Source organism: Oncorhynchus mykiss, chromosome 19 (genome assembly GCF_057628025.1).
Source record: "Oncorhynchus mykiss isolate SJ-2025 chromosome 19, ASM5762802v1, whole genome shotgun sequence".
In the NCBI taxonomy this organism is placed as follows: domain Eukaryota; kingdom Metazoa; phylum Chordata; class Actinopteri; order Salmoniformes; family Salmonidae; genus Oncorhynchus; species Oncorhynchus mykiss.
In genome coordinates, this window is record NC_143040.1 from 2,000,425 (window position 1) to 2,025,282 (window position 24,858).

Below are 24,858 nucleotides of genomic sequence, written 5' to 3' on the forward strand. Positions count from 1 at the left end.
CTAATCTCCACCCGGCACAGCCAGAAGAGGACTGGCCCACCTCTCAGAGCCTGGTTCCTCTCTAGGTTTCTAATCTCTACCCGGCACAGCCAGAAGAGGACTGACCACCCCTCATAGCCTGGTTCCTCTCTAGGTTTTTAATCTCCACCCGGCACAGCCAGAAGAGGACTGGCCACCCCTCATAGCCTGGTTCCTCTCTAGGTTTCTAATCTCCACCCGGGCACAGCCGGAAGAGGACTGGCCACCCCTCATAGCCTGGTTCCTCTCTAGGTTTCTAATCTCCACCCGGCACAGCCAGAAGAGGACTGGCCACCCCTCATAGCCTGGTTCCCCTCTAGGTTTTTAATCTCCACCCGGCACAGCCAGAAGAGGACTGGCCACCCCTCATTGCCTGGTTCCTCTCTAGGTTTATAATCTCCACCCGGCACAGCCAGAAGAGGACTGGCCCACCCCTCATAGCCTGGTTCCTCTCTAGGTTTATAATCTCCACCCGGCACAGCCAGAAGAGGACTGGTCCACCTCTCAGAGCCTGGTTCCTCTCTAGGTTTCTAATCTCCACCCGGCACAGCCAGAAGAGGACTGGCCCACCCCTCAGAGCCTGGTTCCTCTCTACCCGGCACAGCCAGAAGAGGACTGGCCACCCCTCATAGCCTGGTTCCTCTCTAGGTTTCTAATCTCCACCCGGCACAGCCAGAAGAGGACTGGCCCACCCCTCAGAGCCTGGTTCCTCTCTACCCGGCACAGCCAGAAGAGGACTGGCCACCCCTCATAGCCTGGTTCCCCTCTAGGTTTTTAATCTCCACCCGGCACAGCCAGAAGAGGACTGGCCCACCTCTCAGAGCCTGGTTCCTCTCTAGGTTTCTAATCTCTACCCGGCACAGCCAGAAGAGGACTGACCACCCCTCATAGCCTGGTTCCTCTCTAGGTTTCTAATCTCCACCCGGGCACAGCCGGAAGAGGACTGGCCACCCCTCATAGCCTGGTTCCTCTCTACCCGGCACAGCCAGAAGAGGACTGGCCCACCCCTCATAGCCTGGTTCCTCTCTAGGTTTCTAATCTCCACCCGGGCACAGCCAGAAGAGGACTGGCCCACCTCTCAGAGCCTGGTTTCTCTCTAGGTTTCTTCCTAGGTTCTTGCCTTTCTAGGGAGTTTTTCCTAGCCACCGTGCTTCTACACCTGCATTGGTTGCTGTTTGGGGTTTTAGGCTGGGTTTCTGTACAGCACTTTGAGATATTGGCTGATGTAAAAAGGTCTTTATAAATAAGTCTAATTGATTGATTGATTGATTGACCATAACAACGCAGATATTACCGTCTATTGTCTTTTCTGCCAAACATTGTTGTTATCACACTGCCCTCTTCTGGTAGCACTGCAAAACATCACTAAATGATATCATGAAATAAAATAAAAAAACATTCTTACCAGATAGAATATGAATTTATGGGCTGAAAACTTGCATTAAGTGTATTAAGCCTTTACATGACATAGATATAAACATATGCTATAAACCTATACCTGTTGAACCCGCACACTGTGTTGAAACAGGAAGTACATTTATACGGAAGTAGAGGAAGAAATGGACACGGATCAGTCGAAAAGAAATGTTTCTAAGGTTTGTAGCGTTCTTTTACAAATTGAATATAGATAAGTTAAGACTATTCAAGAGAACGGTGTTTTAGGTGGTAAAACATCCGCAGAATTGGAAAGTTATTACAATACTGATTTCAACTTTCAATAATGATCGTTTTAGGCTTATGCTGATTCCTAAAGAAGTCGAGCAGGTGAAAGTGCAATGCAACAAAAGGAAAATGAACTACCGATAGTTAAATATTAAAATATAATATCGGGCTAAATGACGTGTTAAAAGTTTAAGATTGGGAGCGTTCTGGTTACACAGATCAGAAAGGCGATGGTCCCGTTCTGCTCACTTCAGGTGCACTCGATTTAACGTGAGCTGATGTGTTCAATGATTGTGGCGGCAGGGTAGCCTGGTGGTTGCAAGTTCAACCGGAAGGTTGCAAGTTCAAACCCCCGAGCTGACAAGGTACAAATCTGTCGTTCTTGCCCTCTGAACAAGGCAGTTAATTGAAAATAAGAATTTATTCTTAACTGACTTGCTTTGTAAAATAAATAAAAAATGATTGTCAGCAAACGCACCATTCGTCTTTAGCTACGTTGGGTATGGGCGAGGGGACGGTCTAAAGTTATACTGTTACATAAACATCCCGCAAACTAAAGCCTCATATACATCTGATGAACATTGGGCATTATGCTGCGTTCATAACCAAGTGGTTATTTATTACCAGTTGTGTTTGCAAATAAATAATGTTCAAAAACCATATGAATATATTATTTTTAATAAATAGTATGACATAACAAGATGACCAGCGCTTCAAGCCCCCGCCTCCTCTCACTCTTTCCCCCACACGCTAAATGTCAGTCTCGACTTGCGCCCTTACAGTCCAAATGCATTTATATATCTTGCCCGCTCCTTAGCAAGCTGCTCTGTCAGCACTGATTGGTGAAGTTATTTAATGTAGAGATAAATAAAATAAAAATAGATTTTCAGAGGTTTAAAAATGGAACGATATATACAATTAATTTTTTGTTGGTTTGAATCGGTTCAGAACTACGTTCTGCTGGTCTAAACAGTGGAACGGAACCAAAACAATATGGTTCTGTTCAGAACTACATTCTGCTGGTCTAAACAGTGGTACAGAACCAAAACAATATGGTTCTGTTCAGAACTACATTCTGCTGGTCTAAACAGTGGAACGGAACCAAAACAATATGGTTCTGTTCAGAACTACATTCTGCTGGTCTAAACAGTGGAACGGAACCAAAACAATATGGTTCTGTTCAGAACTACATTCTGCTGGTCTAAACAGTGGAACAGAACCAAAACAATATGGTTCTGTTCAGAACTACATTCTGCTGGTCTAAACAGTGGAACGGAACCAAAACAATGATGGTTCTGTTCAGAACTACATTCTGCTGGTCTAAACAGTGGAACGGAACCAAAACAATAAGGTTCTGTTCAGAACTACATTCTGCTGGTCTAAACAGTGGAACGGAACCAAAACAATGATGGTTCTGTTCAGAACTAAACAATTGAAAAATAATTTCAGTTCCAACCCCTGATTGTTACATTTTAACTGACAAATGCTGTTATGAAGGTAATTTAATTTAGCAGGTGATGTCGTTGTGTGAACTCTGTGACCATGGACGGTTAAAGTCTTGTCATTGTTAATGGTACTTCCAACAATGTTCAGAAATATTGACTGTTAATCTCTTCTTTCATATTGTAGCTGAGTGAGCTGTGACTTACATTGAAAACAAGTTTCTCTGGGGAGAGAGAGAGAGAGAGGGAGACCACTGCCTCTAAAACGAGTCACATCTGGGGAGAGAGAGAAAGAGACCACTGCCTCTAAAACGAGTCACATCTGGGGAGAGAGAGAGGGACCACTGCCTCTAAAATGAGTCTGTCTGGGGAGAGCGAGGAGAGAGGCACTGCCCCTAAGAGGAAGTATTCTGAGAGTGAAGAGAGGGCCAATGCCTCTAAAAATAGTTTGCCTCAAGACACCAGTTCTACGAGGTAAGAGTTCAATAAATCCATGTAATATAGTCTACCTATACCATCACAATAAATCCATGTAATATAGTCTACCTACACCATCACAATAAATCCATGTAATATAGTCTACCTACACCATCACAATAAATCCATGTAATATAGTCTACACCATCACAATAAATCCATGTAATATAGTCTACCTACACCATCACAATAAATCCATGTAATATAGTCTACCTACACCATCACAATAAATCCATGTAATATAGTCTACCTACACCATCACAATAAATCCATGTAATATAGTCTACACCATCACAATAAATCCATGTAATATATTCTACACCATCACAATAAATCCATGTAATATAGTCTACCCACACCATCACAATAAATCCATGTAATATAGTCTACACCATCACAATAAATCCATGTAATATAGTCTACCTACACCATCACAATAAATCCATGTAATATAGTCTACACCATCACAATAAATCCATGTAATATAGTCTACACCATCACAATAAATCCATGTAATATAGTCTACACCATCACAATAAATCCATGTAATATAGTCTACACCATCACAATAAATCCATGTAATATAGTCTACACCATCACAATAAATCCATGTAATATAGTCTACACCATCACAATAAATCCATGTAATATAGTCTACCTACACCATCACAATAAATCCATGTAATATAGTCTACACCATCACAATAAATCCATGTAATATAGTCTACCTACACCATCACAATAAATCCATGTAATATAGTCTACCTACACCATCACAATAAATCCATGTAATATAGTCTACCTACACCATCACAATAAATCCATGTAATATAGTCTACACCATCACAATAAATCCATGTAATATAGTCTACCTACACATTCACAATAAATCCATGTACTATAGTCTACACCATCACAATAAATCCATGTAATATAGTCTACAGCATCACAATAAATCCATGTGATATAGTCTACACCATCACAATAAATCCATGTAATATAGACTACCTACACCATCACAATAAATCCATGTAATATAGTCTACACCATCACAATAAATCCATGTAATATAGTCTACACCATCACAATAAATCCATGTAATATAGTCTGTCTACACCATCACAATAAATCCATGTAATATAGTCTACCTACACCATCACAATAAATCCATGTAATATAGACTACCTACACCATCACAATAAATCCATGTAATATAGTCTACCTACACCATCACAATAAATCCATGTAATATAGTCTACCTACACCATCACAATAAATCCATGTAATATAGTCTACACCATCACAATAAATCCATGTAATATAGTCTACACCATCACAATAAATCCATGTAATATAGTCTACCTACACCATCACAATAAATCCATGTAATATAGTCTACCTACACCATCACAATAAATCCATGTAATATAGTCTACCTACACCATCACAATAAATCCATGTAATATAGTCTACACCATCACAATAAATCCATGTAATATAGTCTACACCATCACAATAAATCCAAGTAATATAGTCTACCTACACCATCACAATAAATCCATGTAATATAGTCTACCTACACCATCACAATAAATCCATGTAATATAGTCTACCTACACCATCACAATAAATCCATGTAATATAGTCTACCTACACCATCACAATAAATCCATGTAATATAGTCTACACCATCACAATAAATCCATGTAATATAGTCTACACCATCACAATAAATACATGTAATATAGTCTACACCTTCACAATAAATCCATGTAATATAGTCTACCTACACCATCACAATAAATCCATGTAATATAGTCTACACCATCACAATAAATCCATGTAATATAGTCTACACCATCACAATAAATACATGTAATATAGTCTACACCTTCACAATAAATCCATGTAATATAGTCTACACCATCACAATAAATCCATGTAATATAGTCTACCTACACCATCACAATAAATCCATGTAATATAGTCTACCTACACCATCACAATAAATCCATGTAATATAGTCTACACCATCACAATAAATCCATGTAATATAGTCTACACCATCACAATAAATCCATGTAATATAGTCTACACCATCACAATAAATCCATGTAATATAGTCTACACCATCACAATAAATACATGTAATATAGTCTACCTACACCATCACATTAAATCCATGTAATATAGTCTACCTACACCATCACAATAAATCCATGTAATATATTCTACACCATCACAATAAATCCATGTAATATAGTCTACACCATCACAATAAATCCATGTAATATAGTCTACCTACACCATCACAATAAATCCATGTAATATAGTCTACCTACACCATCACAATAAATCCATGTAATATAGTCTACACCATCACAATAAATCCATGTAATATAGTCTACCTACACCATCACAATAAATCCATGTAATATAGTCTACCTACACCATCACAATAAATCCATGTAATATATTCTACACCATCACAATAAATCCATGTAATATAGTCTACACCATCACAATAAATCCATGTAATATAGTCTACCTACACCATCACATTAAATCCATGTAATATAGTCTACCTACACCATCACAATAAATCCATGTAATATAGTCTACCTACACCATCACAATAAATCCATGTAATATAGTCTACCTACACCATCACAATAAATCCATGTAATATAGTCTACCTACACCATCACAATAAATCCATGTAATATAGTCTACCTACACCATCACAATAAATCCATGTAATATAGTCTACCTACACCATCACAATAAATCCATGTAAATAGTCTACCTACACCATCACAATAAATCCATGTAATATAGTCTACCTACACCATCACAATAAATCCATGTAATATAGTCTACCTACACCATCACAATAAATCCATGTAATATAGTCTACCTACACCATCACAATAAATCCATGTAATATAGTCTACCTACACCATCACAATAAATCCATGTAATATAGTCTACACCATCACAATAAATCCATGTAATATAGTCTACACCATCACAATAAATCCATGTAATATAGTCTACCTACACCATCACAATAAATCCATGTAATATAGTCTACACCATCACAATAAATCCATGTAATATAGTCTACACCATCACAATAAATCCATGTAATATAGTCTACCTACACCATCACAATAAATCCATGTAATATAGTCTACCTACACCATCACAATAAATCCATGTAATATAGTCTACCTACACCATCACAATAAATCCATGTAATATAGTCTACCTACACCATCACAATAAATCCATGTAATATAGTCTACACCATCACAATAAATCCATGTAATATAGTCTACACCATCACAATAAATCCATGTAATAGTCTACAACATCACAATAAATCCATGTAATATAGTCTACACCATCACAATAAATCCATGTAATATAGTCTACCTACACCATCACAATAAATCCATGTAATATAGTCTACCTACACCATCACAATAAATCCATGTAATATAGTCTACCTACACCATCACAATAAATCCATGTAATATAGTCTACACCATCACAATAAATCCATGTAATATAGTCTACCTACACCATCACAATAAATCCATGTAATATAGTCTACACCATCACAATAAATCCATGTAATATAGTCTACCTACACCATCACAATAAATCCATGTAATATAGTCTACCTACACCATCACAATAAATCCATGTAATATAGTCTACACCATCACAATAAATCCATGTAATATAGTCTACCTACACCATCACAATAAATCCATAACAAAGAAACAGGAAGTCCTATTTGCTTAATTTACATATTATTATTATTATTAATATATTTATTCTACTTTTTGTTGTGATACAAACGTTGGGCTGTATGTTTAGATTGTTAATACATTCTACGGCTGCATGATGCGACTCTAAAAAGTCTCATGTGTTGACACACTTCATCAGTCTCTCATTCACAAATTGACAAGCACTTGATCATTTCTCTAATTTCCCGGGTAATGCGCCCTGAAAAAACATCCATGCCTTTTTGTCGGCCAGTGGCCGTTGTGCCCTTGGGTGAGTATTATAATTATAATTCAATTCTCCCGGCTGCGTGCAGAACTACCTCTCACTCACATGACCCTCAGTCATGTGATCGAGTCATTCTCACAGGCTACAAGTGAAGACCGACACGTCGGGGACGCAACTGCGCGCGTCCTTATCCCATTCCGAGGCGCATATTGAAGATATTTTAGTGACACATCTAGCACTGACATGCAGTACCTTAAACAGCTGTGTCACTACAGACCCGGGTTAGATCCCGGGCTTTATCACATCCGGCGGTGATTGGGAGTGCCATAGGGGTGCGCACAGTTAGTCCAGCGTCGTCCGGGTTAGGGGAGGGTTTGGCCGGTGTAGGCAGTCGTTGTAAATAAGATTTTTTTCTGAACTGACTTGCCTAATTAAATGTCACCTGTAATGTCACCATCATCACTTTATGGAAGGTGACATAGTGGGTTATGTCACATTTAGGCAATGCACCCTACATAGGGAGCTAGTCTGTGACTTCATCTCTAGGGGGGAATGTAACTCATGATACCTGGTGACTTCACATCTCTAGGGGCTTTCATCAAGATAAGCATGTCACCTGTAATGTCACCATCAGTATTGACTTTATGGAAGGTGACATAGTGGGTTATGTCACATTTAGGCAATGCACCCTACATAGGGAGCTGTTCTGTCACCCTTTATACACCCTTTATAGTTCTTATGACTATGTATACTATATAAAGCCTTTATAAGTTGTATTTAGTTTATTCACAGTCTATCTTTTTGCTTTACAAACACCAGAGACCATGTTGGCGAATGTTGTGTCAAGTCTGGACCTGAGGACACCAGAGACCATGGTGGAGAGAGTTGTATCAAGTCTGGACCTGAGGACACCAGAGACCATGGTGGAGAGTGTTGTATCAAGCCTGGACCTGAGGACACCAGAGACCATGGTGGAGAGAGTTGTATCAAGCCTGGACCTGAGGACACCAGAGACCATGGTGGAGAGAGTTGTAACAAGCCTGGACCGGAGGACACCAGAGACCATGGTGGAGAGAGTTGTATCAAGCCTGGACCTGAGAAATGTGAGTGTTAACTGATTTTAACTGATTGTTTTTAAAATGAAAATATTTTTAATGCGTTCATTATACTTGAATCCCAGGCAAGGAACACAATCATGATCTATTTGGTGAAAACAAACTTAAAGGTAGAGTCAGCGATATGACGTAGATGCACAAAGTAAACAGCATAGTGGGTGAATTTCTCCAACAACTAAGAACATTGGAGAGCAAGGCTAAACTTCTCTGCTGTTTTGGTCCCGTGACAAACATTCTGTAAGAGAGTGAAGAGAACACTTGCACATGGGCAGATACTGTGTGTGACTGTGTGAGAGAGAAGTGGGGCATCTTGCTCATCGCAATATCTGTGGTGCTGCTCGTACATCATCATTTAGCTGATTCTACCTTTAAGCTCTCATCCTAGAATCTACCAGAAATCAGACCCCCAACATCTACAAAACATGGACCAGAACAATGTTGTTTCCTGCTTCCACAAACATTAATTAATGTGACACTAATGTCAGATTATTGTATGCTAATATGTTCAGTGTTTCATCCAATGGCGTTGAGTACTACACCACATCAGTCACTGGCTTTATCAATAAGTGCATTGAGGACGTCATCCCCACAGTGACTGTTCGTACATACCCCAACCAGAAGCCATGGATTACAGGCAACATCCGCACCGAGCTAAAGGCTAGAGCTGCCGCTTTCAAGGAGCAGGACACTAACCCGGGAAGTTTATAAGAAATCCCTCAGCCTAACCATCAAACAGGCAAAGCGTCAATACAGGACTAAGATTGAATCCTACTACACCGGCTCTGTAGTTCGTCGTATGTGACAGGGCTTGCAAACTCTTACGGACTACAAAGGGAAACCCAGCTGCGAGCTGCCCAGTGACGCAAGCCTACCAGACGAGCTACATGCCTTTTATGCTCGCTTCGAGGCAAGCAACACTGAAGCATGCATGAGAGCACCAGCTGTTCCGGATGACTGTGTGATCACGCTCTCCGTAGCCGACGTGAGCAAGACCTTTAAACAGGTCAACATTCACAAGGCCGCGGTGCCAGACAAATTACCAGAGCGTCTACTCAGCATGTGCAGACCAAATGGCAAATGTCTGCACTGACATTTTCAACCTCTCCCTGACCGAGTCTGTAATACCCACATGTTTCAAGCAGACCACCATTGTCCCTGTGCCCAAGAAGGTGAAGGCAACCTGCCTAAATGACTACTTCCCCTTAGCATTCACGTCGGTATCCATGAAGTGCTTTGAAAGGCTGGTCATGGCTCACATCAACACCATTATCCCAGAAACCCTACACCCACTCCAGTCTGCATACCGCCCCAGCAGATCCACAGATGATGCAATTTCTATTGCACTCCACACTGCCTTTTCCCACCTGGACAAAAGGAAAACCTATGTGAGAATGCTATTCATTGACTACAGCTCAGCGTTCAATACCATAGTGCCCTCAAAGCTCATCACTAAGTTACGGACCCTGAGACTAAACGCATCCCTCCACAACTGGATGCTGGACTTCCTGACGGCCTCCCGCAGGTGGTGAGGGTAGACAACAACACATCCAACCCGCTGATCCTCAACACCGGTTCCCCTAAGGGGTGCGTGCTTATTCCCCTCCTGTACTCCCTGTTCACCCACGACTGCGTGGCCAAGCACAACTCCAACACCATCATTAAGTTTGCTGACGATACAACAGTGGTAGGCCTGATCTGAGACAACGATGAGACAGCCTATAAAGGAGGAGGTCAAAGACCTGTCAGTGTGGTGCCAGGCCAACAACCTCTCCCTCAACGTGATCAAGACAAAGGAGATGATTGTGGACTACAGGAAAAAGAGGACCGAGCACGCCTCCATTCTCATCGACAGGGCTGTAATGGAGCAGGTTGAGAGCTTCAAGTTCCTTGGTGTCCACATCACCAACAAACTATCATGGTCCAAACACACCAAGACAGTTGTGAAGAGGGCACGACAACACCTTTTCCCCCTCAGGAGACTGAAACGATTTGGCGTGGGTCTTCAGATCCTCAAAAAGTTTTACAGCTGCAACATCGAGCATCCTGATCGGTTGCATCACCGCCTGATATGGCAACTGCTCGGTGTCTGACCATAAGGCACTACAGAGGGTTGTGCATACGGCCCAGTACATCACTGGGGCCAAGTTTCCTGCCATCCAGGACCTCTATACCAGGCGGTGTCAGAGGAAGGCCCCAAAAATGTTCAGACTCAAGTCACCCCAGTCATAGACTCTTCTCTCTGCTACCGCACGGCAAGCGGTACCGGAGCGCCAAGTCTACGTCCAAGAGGCTCCTTAACAGCTTCTACCCCCAAGCTATAAGACTGCTGAACAATTAATCAAATGGCCACCCGGTCTATTTACTTTGACCCCCCCCCCCCCCCCCCCTGTTTATTTTTACACTGCTGCTACTCTCTATTCATCGTCTATGCATAGTCACTTTACCCCTACATGCACAAGTGACCTTGACTAACCTGTACCGGGCCTCGTTATTGTTATGTTACTTTATTTTTTACTTAAGAAAATATTGACTAAATATACTAAACTCTATTTCCTTAAACTGCACTGTTGGTTTCAGGGCTTGTAAGTAAGCATTTCACAGTAAGGTGAACAGGTGTTGTATTCAATGCAGATACAATTTGATTTAACGAGACTTTTGCTCACTTATTCATTTTTATTACAAGTCTATTTAATCATTATTAATTCATTATTACATGAGATTGTCCATTTTAAATAACTACTTTTGACTTCAGGGATTCCTCAGAGCTGTAAGACTTGTGACCATGTTGAGGTAAGTAATAATGTCAATTCTTACTTTTACATACCTGCAGGAGTCAGGCACAGACTCAAAGCCAGGTGTGTACTGACCAACCATTCATGCTGGGATATAGACAGTCCTGTGTTCTGCTTGTAGGCATGCAGGACTTTAGCTGTTTTCATATTTTGTCATTAGACTGTTTAAAACGGTAGTGTCCCACCTGGCCAACAGCCGGTGAAATTTCAGGGTGCGAAATTCAAACTACAGAATTATAAATATTTAACTTTCATAAAATCACAAGTGTAAAACATCAAAATAAATACCTTACCTTGTTAATCCAGCCGCTGTGTCAGATTTCAAAAAGGCTTTAGGGCGAAAGCAAACCATGCGATTATTTAAGGACAGCGCCCCGCATACAAACACATGAAAAACATATTTCAACCAGGCAGGTGAAAGTCAGAAATAGCGATATAAAAATGCCTTTGATGATCTTCTTCTGTTGGCACTCCAAAAGGTCCCAGTTACATCACAAATGGTCTTTTTGTTCAATAATGTCCTTCTTTATATCCATAAAAACTCAGTTTAGCTGGCGCGCTTCAGTCAATAATCCACCCAGTTTCCCTCCATCAAAATGCATACAAAAACGAATCCCAAACGTTACTAATATTCTTATCCAAACAAGTCAAACAACGTTTATAATCAAACTTTAGGTACCCTAATACGTAAATAAATTATAAAATTTAAGACGGAGAATCGTTATTGTCTTTACCGGAGAAAAATACCAAAGATACCAAAGAACGCCCCATATGTATTACTGACATGCTTGTCCTTGTTCAGGACTCCACACACTGGCTTCAGATTGAACCCTTGACTTCCACTGTCCAGGGAGGGACAATGTTCAGGTAAAATAACTACTTTTAACATTTCATTCCACTTGCTAGTGTATTTCCCCATTACCTTTGGGAATAGTCTTCTAATCCAACCTCTCCATTTGACCATTGACCCTCTCTACCATATCTTGTTGTTGCTCTCAGACACAGGACACCCAAAGGGAGTTATGAGTGCACAGTGTCTGGGCTCCGCTGGCTGTGTGAGAGAGATGTCATTCTGAAGTATCACCTCAGGAACTGGGAACCCTACAGTCAACTTCTGAAAGACATGCGGTACACACAAGGTGGTCCATTGCTGGACATCACCATGGAGTTAGGTGAACTGGAGGAAGTTCATCTGCCACACTTTGTCTGTTTAGGTAAAACCACATGGAAATGTCTTTCTGAATACTATTTCTATGTAACTGAGTTTCACTTCCTGAATGAATGAACTATTCTGGGAGTTTGAGTTTACTGTGATCTGGTACTGCATATTCTTTGTATTTTAGTTGGATGAATAATACAATATTTGTCTTTCTGTCTCCTTTGTATTGTGTTGTTCAGGGACCAAACCTTCCCTGAGGAATGAGATGAAGATTCTTCATGTAGAGGAACATGGAGTGTCTTTAGAGGAAGTGCATGAGGTCACCAGATTCCATGCTAAGATTCTCCATCCCAAGTCCTCATCGGTCTCTGTTGTACTGAACAAAATCGCCTGTTGGAACGTAGATGTCCACTGTGACGTGATCCTCTATTTGGCAGTAAAAAGGTCAACAGTAATTTCAAGGCTGTACCTGCTCCTCAGAAACTCCAGTCAGAAAGAGGTGAGGCACTAACATTAAAATGTGTAATACAATAGAAACTATGAGCAACATTTATCTCAGTTAGCTGCAAATTGTGTGAATTCTTCTGACTGACTACTACATTGCTCATTTTGTAGGCTGTTCAGGACCGGGAGAAAAATCAGCTGTCCCAAGGATATTCTGAATTTCTCCTGTCAAGTCCAAACGGGTCCTTAAAGCTGAACAATTGGTTTGCACTCAAGAATCCCCTCTCCACCTCCATCAATCCAGAGGTACAGTTTTAGCAGGCTGAGGACATGAATCTGTCATTTTGTATATGTCATGGCGTGACATCATCATTAATGTGATGACTGTTATTTATTGAATCAACTATGTTTATTTGTTACCCGATTAAATTTTTTTTTTTAAAAGAAGATGAATCATGTAGCAATTAACTCATTAGGAAATTGGGGCACCACGGAAGATGTTTAAAGAGTTACCATCTCCTGAATTAAACTCAAGAAGATATATGTCTCTCGATAAGTCACTTATCAATCATTACCTCATATCAGTCTCATTCTGAACGTTGCAGACCTCTTGAATCTGCAAGAACCCTTTCTGATCATTCACCAATTTATTTAATTTATTTTACTAACTAACTAAATAATAACACAGAATACACTTACATGAGATGAAAGTCCCTAGTGGACTGAAACGATATGACGGCTTTTTACACAATGGAAAGGAAAGGGGATGGAGAAAGATAGAGGGAGAGACAAAAGAGAGTCAACACTTGGATACATTTGGAAACTACGCTCACAGTAATCAGAGTACGTAGCACCCCAAGCAATGTAATGCAATGTATATATTTAGGTGTAGATGTCTTTGTTTGTCGTATCTCTGTTTTAACCAATCAACTCTATAGGGGCGGGGTCGTTGTAGTTCACGCTTCGGTGTAAGGCTCAGCTTGTCCACCAGAGGTCACAATGTCCTTCTTAGTTGTAGAACTTCTCTGGTAATGGAGGGTTCAAATAGAGCAGACTGAGATGCACCAGAGATTGTCTGAGATGGGATTTCTTCCTTCCCACCTCGTGTCTTTTAGTCAAAGTTCTAGGACCACATGTTACAGCTGCAGACTGAATGTTTCTGGACTCGTAGTGGAGGTTATCTTCTCACCTCGTGTTGATTTTTTCAGAGTTTCCAACCATTTTCGGGAACGTTCAGCTCACGCTGTCCGTCTGCTGGTCCCATATGTTAATTCTTAGTCAGTCCTTTTAAGCACTCTGGCCAGAAAGGGGCGGTTCCATCACAATGACACACTCTTCTGACCTCATTTGGGGGCGTCGCTTAGTTTTATGTGCAACGGACACGAAAAACTATGATCTCCTTAGAAAACTAATATAACATTCCTATCTTAACAAAAATAGTTTCATTGTTCTTCATATTTCCTACACATTGTAATGGATGTAAACCTGACAGTGTGAAAGATAATGAAGTTTTTATTGACATCACAAAATAATAAACAATATGACATGATTATTCTTTAGATCCCCACCGACCATTCCTCACATTTCTATCATTTAAATATTGTTCCAATAGTTTTCGACAAAGATAAAGATATTCATTTGTTTGTTAATGAAGAGCGGGAGATTTCCCTCCTGACTAATTCATGATCGGGTGTTAAGGTGTCAAACCCCGGCCTTCCTCTGGGAAAGAGGTCTGGCTATCTGTCAGCCATTTGCCAAGCTGATCTGAGGCCTTGGATCCTCAGCCAGGAGAGTCATGACAATGTGAATAACTAGAATATCGTTCTATTTCCCTCTGTTGTCTCAATCGTTGCACCATATGGCCTCCTACAGAAGATTCAGCTGTTACCTGCAGACACCACACCAAGCTGTTGTAAGATGATAATGGGAAACACAGGGGTTGACATTGAGATGGAGTTAATCGGGGATGATGAGAAGACAGCGTGGAGAGATATGCTACAAGCAGGTGGGAGAATATGTCAATCATAACTGTTATTTTCTGACCGATGCTATTTAGAGTGATATAACCTATTTCTGTTTCTTTCAGATCGATACATCACTGACACCCATTCAACTAGTAAGTAAACATGAGAGATACAAACCAATGACTTGAGGGTCAGTCAACATGGTTTACTGTAGGACCTGGACTAGTCCTGATTATAAAAGACTGTCTTCAAGAACAATGACATCTCCTCCAGGACTTGATGTAGATTAGCCTGGTTCTGAATGCCCCAATGACATCTCCTCCAGGACTTTAATGTAGATTAGCCTGGTTCTGAATACCCCAATGACATCTCCTCCAGGACTTGATGTAGATTAGCTAGGTTCTGAATACCCCAATCGCATCTCCTCCAGGACCTGATGTAGATTAGCCTGGTTCTGAATGCCCCAATGACATCTCCTCCAGGACCTGATGTAGATTAGCCTGGTTCTGAATGCCCCAATGACATCTCCTCCAGGACCTGATGTAGATTTGCCTGGTTCTGAATGCCCCAATGACATCTCCTCCAGGACCTGATGTAGATTAGCCTGGTTCTGAATGCCCCAATGACATCTCCTCCAGGACCTGATGTAGATTAGCCTGGTTCTGAATGCCCCAATGACATCTCCTCCAGGACCTGATGTAGATTAGCCTGGTTCTGAATGCCCCAATGACATCTCCTCCAGGACCTGATGTAGATTATCCTGGTTCTGAATGCCCCAAAGACATCTCCTCCAGGACCTGATGTAGATTAGCCTGGTTCTGAATGCCCCAATGACATCTCCTCCAGGACCTGATGTAGATTCGCCTGGTTCTGAATGCCCCAATGACATCTCCTCCAGGACCTGATGTGGATTAGCCTGGTTCTGAATGCCCCAATGACATCTCCTCCAGGACCTGATGTAGATTAGCCTGGTTCTGAATGCCCCAAAGACATCTCCTCCAGGACCTGATGTAGATTAGCCTGGTTCTGAATGCCCCAATGACATCTCCTCCAGGACCTGATGTAGATTAGCCTGGTTCTGAATGCCCCAATGACATCTCCTCCAGGACTTGATGTAGATTAGCCTGGTTCTGAATGCCCCAATGACATCTCCTCCAGGACTTTAATGTAGATTAGCCTGGTTCTGAATACCCCAATGACATCTCCTCCAGGACTTGATGTAGATTAGCTAGGTTCTGAATACCCCAATGGCATCTCCTCCAGGACTTGATGTAGATTAGCCTGGTTCTGAATGCCCCAAAGACATCTCCTCCAGGACCTGATGTAGATTAGCCTGGTTCTGAATGCCCCAATGACATCTCCTCCAGGACCTGATGTAGATTATCCTGGTTCTGAATGCCCCAAAGACATCTCCTCCAGGACCTGATGTAGATTAGCCTGGTTCTGAATGCCCCAATGACATCTCCTCCAGGACCTGATGTAGATTAGCCTGGTTCTGAATGCCCCAATGACATCTCCTCCAGGACCTGATGTAGATTCGCCTGGTTCTGAATGCCCCAATGACATCTCCTCCAGGACCTGATGTAGATTAGCCTGGTTCTGAATGCCCCAATGACATCTCCTCCAGGACCTGATGTAGATTAGCCTGGTTCTGAATGCCCCAAAGACATCTCCTCCAGGACCTGATGTAGATTAGCCTGGTTCTGAATGCCCCAATGACATCTCCTCCAGGACCTGATGTAGATTATCCTGGTTCTGAATGCCCCAAAGACATCTCCTCCAGGACCTGATGTAGATTAGCCTGGTTTTGAATGCCCCAATGACATCTCCTCCAGGACCTGATGTAGATTAGCCTGGTTCTGAATGCCCCAATGACATCTCCTCCAGGACCTGATGTAGATTCGCCTGGTTCTGAATGCCCCAATGACATCTCCTCCAGGACCTGATGTAGATTAGCCTGGTTCTGAATGCCCCAATGACACCTCCTCCAGGACTTGATGTAGATTAGCCTGGTTCTGAATGCCCCAATGACATCTCCTCCGGGACTTGATGTAGATTAGCCTGGTTCTGAATGCCCTAAAGACATCTCCTCCAGGACCTGATGTAGATTAGCCTGGTTCTGAATGCCCCAATGACATCTCCTCCAGGACCTGATGTAGATTAGCCTGGTTCTGAATGCCCCAAAGACATCTCCTCCAGGACCTGATGTAGATTAGCCTGGTTCTGAATGCCCCAATGACATCTCCTCCAGGACCTGATGTAGATTATCCTGGTTCTGAATGCCCCAAAGACATCTCCTCCAGGACCTGATGTAGATTAGCCTGGTTCTGAATGCCCCAATGACATCTCCTCCAGGACCTGATGTAGATTAGCCTGGTTCTGAATGCCCCAATGGCATCTCCTCCAGGACCTGATGTAGATTCGCCTGGTTCTGAATGCCCCAAAGACATCTCCTCCAGGACCTGATGTAGATTCGCCTGGTTCTGAATGCCCCAATGACATCTCCTCCAGGACCTGATGTAGATTATCCTGGTTCTGAATGCCCCAAAGACATCTCCTCCAGGACCTGATGTAGATTAGCCTGGTTCTGAATGCCCCAATGACATCTCCTCCAGGACCTGATGTAGATTAGCCTGGTTCTGAATGCCCCAATGACATCTCCTCCAGGACCTGATGTAGATTCGCCTGGTTCTGAATGCCCCAATGACATCTCCTCCAGGAACTGATGTAGATTAGCCTGGTTCTGAATGCCCCAATGACATCTCCTCCAGGACCTGATGTAGATTAGCCTGGTTCTGAATGCCCCAAAGACATCTCCTCCAGGACCTGATGTAGATTAGCCTGGTTCTGAATGCCCCAGCCTCTTTGTCTATGTCTGTGGAACCGAATATGATTGAAACAGTAGTGGTGTGATGTGTTCATTGATGCAGGTCGTTATTGTTCGAGAATAGGTTCTCAATGCAAATATTCAACAATATAATTTAGGCTTTTATTGTAGGTCACTTTGAATGAAGTCTGTTTCTATATGACTGAAATGTGAATGAACAAATGTCGTTATTTTGTAACCTGACTCTCTCAGGTGCTGTGTTGGGGGCAGGGCGTCCGGCTGAGAGCAGTCTGACTGGTTCTGCAGAGCAGCAGCTGCGTTCTGTACGGACGGAGTTTGTGAAACGAGTGTCAAGACCTGTCCTGGATGGTCTTCTGGAAAGACTCCTGCAACACACAGTCATCAACCAGGAGGAAATGGAGTCAGTGAAGGTGATCGCTGAGAGGGCAGAGAAGGCACGTGACATCATCGACATGGTGTTGAGAAAAGGAACTGAGTCGTGTTCCAGGATGATCAACCTTCTTGGGGAGCTGGACCAATGTCTTTGTTCACAGCTTCAGATCAATGTTAGGGTACCAACCTAATGGTAGAATAGATAGTTACAGTGTTGGGGTATCAACCTAATGGTAGAATAGATAGTTACAGTGTTGGGGTATCAACCTAATGGTAGAATAGATAGTAACAGTGTCGGGGTATCAACCTAATGGTAGAATAGATAGTTACAGTGTTAGGGTACCAACCTAATGGTAGAATAGATAGTTTCAGTGTTAGGGTACCAACCTAATGGTAGAATAGATAGTAACAGTGTTGGGGTACCAAAATACAAAAATAACTGTACAAATGTTATGGAGACACAGTGTTGTGTAAAAACATTGAATATAAGAATAATAATTGGAATCATATGGACTGGGGAGACCTACTCCTAGATCAACACGCCTATTCAATGTTTTACCCTGAATGCTCCCCCCCCCCCCCCCCCCCCCCCAAAACAGGGTAGGGACCTACCTGAATTTGTCCAAAATATTAAAAAAATCCAACTATTTGCAACAACTATTTTGTTTTCAAAACGCTGTGCTACTGTGGGTGACTAATGAATACACCCCTGATCTGACTGGGCTGTAAATCTTTTGTCAAAAAATGCAGCAACCTCCACCACCCTCTTCTTCTCTTAATTTTTTCCACAGCTTTTTTACTACACATACATACATATACATGTATACACACACATGTGCCATATATTTTTTTATTGAGCTGTGATGTTTTACTCAATGTTTGAATCTTTCTAATCGTATAGTATCCACATATTGTGAGCTGAAGATGAAAACCTTTCCTGCGAGTATTATTATATATTATTAGATAGTATTATTATATATTATATTATATATTATTATATAGTATATATTATATAGTATTATTATATATTATATTATATATTATTATATAGTATATATTATATATTGTTATTATATATTATTATATAGTATTATTATATATTATATTATATATTATTATATAGTATATATTATTTATTATATAGTATTATTATATAGTGTATATATTATTATATAGTATATATTATATAGTATTATTATATATTATATATTATTATATAGTATATATTATATATTATATTATATATTATTATATAGTATTATTATATAGTGTATATATTATATAGTATATATTATATAGTATTATTATATATTATATATTATTATATAGTATATATTATTTATTATATAGTATTATTATATAGTGTATATATTATATAGTATATATTATATAGTATTATTATATATTATATATTATTATATAGTATATATTATATATTATATTATATATTATTATATAGTATTATTATATAGTGTATATATTATATAGTATATATTATATAGTATTATTATATATTATATTATATATTATTATATATATATTATATACAATTATTATATAGTATTATTATATTATTATCGCCCAACACTGCTATTTGTAAGGTTCATTTTAAGTGCATGTGATTTTCTAACCATTCCTGAACCTATGACCAGAAACTAGCTACATCAGGGCAATACCAGAATAAATTATCTATTTATTCTGTCTCTTCGCAACAATATCTACAGAGCTGAGATTGTTGTATTGTTGCCCCATATATATAGCATTCTGTAAGCGGCAATAATTTTATATAATCATTTAAATTGAAAAACTCGTTGAATTAAGTGTTGTTGTTTTTTTTTGTACCAGTTCATAAACCATGTGCCATGGAATTGGTAAATCGAAAATCTCCTCCCATTTATTTTTTGTCGCAGCTGTCAACATGTTTGCCCTCAGATGAAACTGGTATATTTTTCCATTTATGCCAGTTCCTTTCAGCCAACTTGTATCTTTAACCTGTCTAGGACACACGTTCCGCTAGCGACAACATTCCGCTTAAAAGGCAGCGCGGAAAATTAAAAAATATATTTTTTAAATATGTAACTTTCACACATGAACAAGTCCAATAGAGCAAATGAAAGATAAACATATTGTTAATCTACCCATCATGTCCGATTTAAAAACGTTTTACAGTTAAAACACAACATATGATTATGTTAGATCACCGCCAAGTCCAAAAAACAACCAGAAAAATAAATTCTCCGCCATGTTGGAGTCAACAGAAATACGAAACTACATGATAAATATTCCCTTACCTTTGATGATCTTCATCAGAATGCACTCCCAGGAATCCTAGTTCCACAATAAATTGTTGTTTTGTTCGATAATGTCCATTATTTATGTCCAAGTAGCTACTTTTCTTAGCGCGTTTAGTACACACATCCAAACGCTCGTGCAGGTCCAGGCGAACGTCGGACGAAAACTAAAAAAAAAATTATATTACAGGTCGAATAAACTTGTCAAACTAACTATAGAATCAATCTTTAGGATGTTGTTATCCTAAATATTCAATAACGTTCCAACCAGAGAATTCCTTTGTGTCTATAGAAATAATGGAACGCAAGTCGATATCATTTGGAATGCGCGTGACCAGGACCGGGCACTCTGCCAGACCACTGACTCAAACAGCTCTTATCCGACTCAACATCACAGTAGAAGCTTCATTCAATGATCTACAGACTGTTGACATCTAGTGGAAGGCGTAGGAAGTGCAAACAGATCCATATCCCACTGGGATTTCAATAGGCGATGAGTTGAAAATCGACCAGCCTCAGAATTCCCACTTCCTGTTTGGGCTTTGCCTGCCATATGAGTTCTGTTATATTCACAGACATCATTAAAAACAGTTTTAGAAACTTTAGAGTGTTTTCTATCCAATAGTAATAATCATATGCACATATTAGCATCCGGGACAGAGTAGGAGGCAGTTCACTTTGGGCACGCTATTAAAGTGAAAACGCTGCCCCCTATATGGCAGACAAACAAGTACCTTCTCCCTTTTCCACTTGCCTCCTCCATTTTAAAGTAGTGCTGCAGTAAGTTGGTTGTAAATGTGGATTGAACAGACATTCTGATATATTTTCAATAACTGCATATGTGACAACTCCATTTCTATTCATAATATCATAAATAAATATAATACCATTTTTTTTTTTATTCATAAAGAATGTTTTTTTTTTTAATGAATCAATATATTTGAGTTGAACCATTACATTTGTTGAACTATTTTTTTCTACCTTTTACGGAGTATAAAACTGAAATTGTAACCAGCTTTGTATGGCTTGTTGAAGAAAGGGCGGTACTTTAAACAAAATGTAATTTTCAATTAGTCAGAAATGAGAAGTTGTAATCTGTATAAAGGCAAAAAGCAAATTTTAAACAAAGGATGAGATTTTCTTAATCTACTGGAGAACCATTTTGGGTTTAATTAATTATAATTTATGTATGAGGGAAGATTTTAGTGAGAGGTTTAAAGCTTTAATTTTAGCCCCCCAAACTCATATTCATTATTTAAATGGGCACGTTTAATTTTGTCTGGCTTAGCCTTCCAAATAAAATTCAATACATTTTTCTAAGCAATTAAATATAGTTTTTGGTTCCTAAAATGGTTCCATAGTGCTCTTGTTTGAGTTTTAAAGAGAATGTATTCTGTTTCTGGGTAGTTTACTGTACACACACCTGTTACATACATGATCATTCATACACATGTCTGCTAGGATCATAATACACCTGTTCAGAAATACCATATAAAGAATATAAAAGGAGTGACCAAGATCCAATAAATTTGCTTTATATGTGAGGTAACCAATCAGAAAGCTTGTTGATGGCCGGTAAACCAATCAGAAAGCTAGTTGATGGCCGGTAAACCAATCAGAATGCTAGTTGATGCCGTATGAACCTAAAGTGGTCTTGGTGATATCAACCCTCCTCCCAGAGAGCTACTGGGTCTGCAGGCTTTTGCTTCAGCCCTGCTCTAACACACCCCATTCTGCCAGTCACGGTTCTGATTAGACTGATTAGTAGAATCAGGTGTGCTAGAGCAGGGTCGGAGTAAAAGCCTGCACGGCCAGTAGCATCTCTCCAGGAGTAGGTTTGGCCATCCCGTTTTAATTCTACATATTCCTCTATCTCCATGGTAACCCCCTGAGCATGACCCTCGACCTTTACTGATCATCCAAAGCTGTCCCAAATGGCATCCTATTCCCTATAGAGAGCCCTATGGGCCCTGGTCATATTAGTGCACTCCATAGGGAATAGGGCGAAGCAGTACATTATATAATGAGGAGGGTGCTATTTGAGGGTGTGACCATAGACAACAGTCAGAGTTTGTGTGATTGTCTCTGGTTTAGAGGTGACAGTCTTGTGTGCCAAGATGAGGGGGTAGAGGAGTCTAGAGCTGTGTTTGAATACCCATACTAACATACTGTATATTACATACTTAATGAGTATATACTACATACTATTAGTTCATTTTAATATACTGTATACTACATACTATTAGTTAATTTTAGTATACTGTATACTACATACTATTAGTTCATTTTAGTATACTGTATACTACATACTTAATGAGTATATACTACATACTATTAGTTCATTTTAGTATACTGTATACTACATACTTAATGAGTATATACTACATACTATTAGTTCATTTTAGTATACTGTATACTACATACTATTAGTTCATTTTAGTATACTGTATACTACATACTTAATGAGTATATACTACATACTATTAGTTAATTTTAGTATACTGTATACTACATACTTAATGATTATATACTACATACTATTAGTTCATTTTAGTATACTGTATACTACATACTATTAGTTCATTTTAGTATACTGTATACTACATACTTAATGAGTATATACTACATACTATTAGTTCATTTTAGTATACTGTATACTACATACTTAATGAGTATATACTACATACTATTAGTTCATTTTAGTATACTGTATACTACATACTTAATGATTATATACTACATACTATCAGTTCATTTTAGTATACAGTATACTACATACTTAATGATTTATATACTACATACTATTAGTTAATTTTAGTATACTGTAACCGACCAGCTCGTTGCCTTCTCTACCGGAAGTTGATGCTGTTGCTATGCAACCTCTTGCTAGCTAGTTAGCGTAACAAATTACTAGTTAGACATTGTTAGACTTTGGGTGTGTTATTAAATTAAATCTGGACGCTCAGACAGAGGAGTAGGGTTGATTTGAGCTTTCTGGTGCTGCTGGAAACAATTTAATTACGCCTTTTCCGCCCGATGTTTACTGACACTGGTCATATTCAACGGGTGTTGAGCGCCTCGTAAATTCATTATTCTGCGCTCTGGTCTCTCAGGCGAGATGCTCTGAAATCGGAGTAGAGACAGAGAGAATTTACGAAAGCACAACGACTATACCATTTAGCTAAGCGAAGAATGACGGGAATAATCAAGTCAATAAACGTTGAGTAGTTAGTTGGCCTGTAGTTAATATACTGACACGTTTGATGTATAAGTAGCCAACTACTGTAGCGTTAGGTAGGTAGCTAACATACCGGTACATACAGCTGTAATGATATGATGTGTGGTTCGTAAGGACAGCGCAGCTAGCAAATTGTCAGCCAACATAACGTGTAAGGTAATTTATTTGAAAAGTAATTACTTTATTACATTGCTCAAAATGTTCTTAACATTTGTCATAATTAGTTAAAGCAATTAATTTGTATCCGCTGTCGTTGGACTTCAGCAACATACTTTCCACTATTTTCTTCAAATCTGAAAACGACGTGAAGCCCCGCCCATTTCATGAAGAATTGCATTATGGGCCCTAAAGTGCGGAAGTAGTGTCCTCTGCGTATAAACTTCATATTTTGGCAAATTTTGTACGATATCCGGAAACTTTTGGCATACTAAACTATATCATACTATGACCATTAAGCGTACTATATACTCAATTCACGTCACAAATAGTGTGGTTAGTATGGTTAGTATGAGTATTAGAAAACGAACTTCCATCTGAAATGACACCCTATTGGAGGAGATGAGGGGAGACTAAGATTACCATCTGAAATGACACCCTATAGGAGGAGATGAGGAGAGTCTAGGACTACCATCTGAAATGACACCCTATTGGAGGAGATGAGGAGAGTCTAGGATTACCATCTGAAATGACACCCTATTGGAGGAGATGAGGGGGTCGAGGACTACCATCTGAAATGACACCCTATTGGAGGAGATGAGGGGAGTCGAAGATTACCATCTGAAATGACACCCTATTGGAGGAGATGAGGGGAGTCTAGGATTACCATCTGAAATGACACCCTATGGGAGGAGATTGTAAACATGTATTGTGATGTTATTGGAATGTACTTACTGTATTTGCATACTCACTGTGAATGTGTCTGGGAAACTGGCTCTGAGAATTTGGCATTCAACTTAAAACCACAGACACTTATTTGATGAATATACTATACAGTGTTGGCCTGTTAGAGGTTC

At 39.8% G+C, this 24,858-nt stretch overlaps 1 protein-coding gene across 4 annotated transcripts; it reads left to right on the forward strand.

Annotated features, from left to right (window-relative positions):
- Positions 1-1,472: 1,472 nt before the first annotated feature.
- LOC110529051 (NACHT, LRR and PYD domains-containing protein 1 homolog) lies at positions 1,473-21,561 on the forward strand. Of its 4 annotated transcripts, none has more exons than XM_090209814.1 (11): positions 1,473-1,613; positions 3,310-3,596; positions 8,442-8,725; positions 11,490-11,527; positions 12,332-12,396; positions 12,529-12,743; positions 12,928-13,187; positions 13,304-13,438; positions 15,005-15,137; positions 15,219-15,248; positions 18,176-21,561. In XM_090209814.1, exons 2-11 carry the CDS (start codon positions 3,478-3,480, stop codon positions 18,505-18,507), a joined length of 1,611 nt encoding a protein of 536 aa, XP_090065940.1. In that variant the 5' UTR covers positions 1,473-1,613; positions 3,310-3,477; the 3' UTR covers positions 18,508-21,561. The 4 variants fall into 4 exon arrangements, with proteins under 4 accessions (XP_090065940.1, XP_090065942.1, XP_090065943.1 ...); XM_090209816.1 differs by having other exon boundaries at positions 8,538-8,725; XM_090209817.1 differs by having other exon boundaries at positions 8,586-8,725.
- The last annotated feature ends 3,297 nt before the right edge of the window (positions 21,562-24,858 follow it).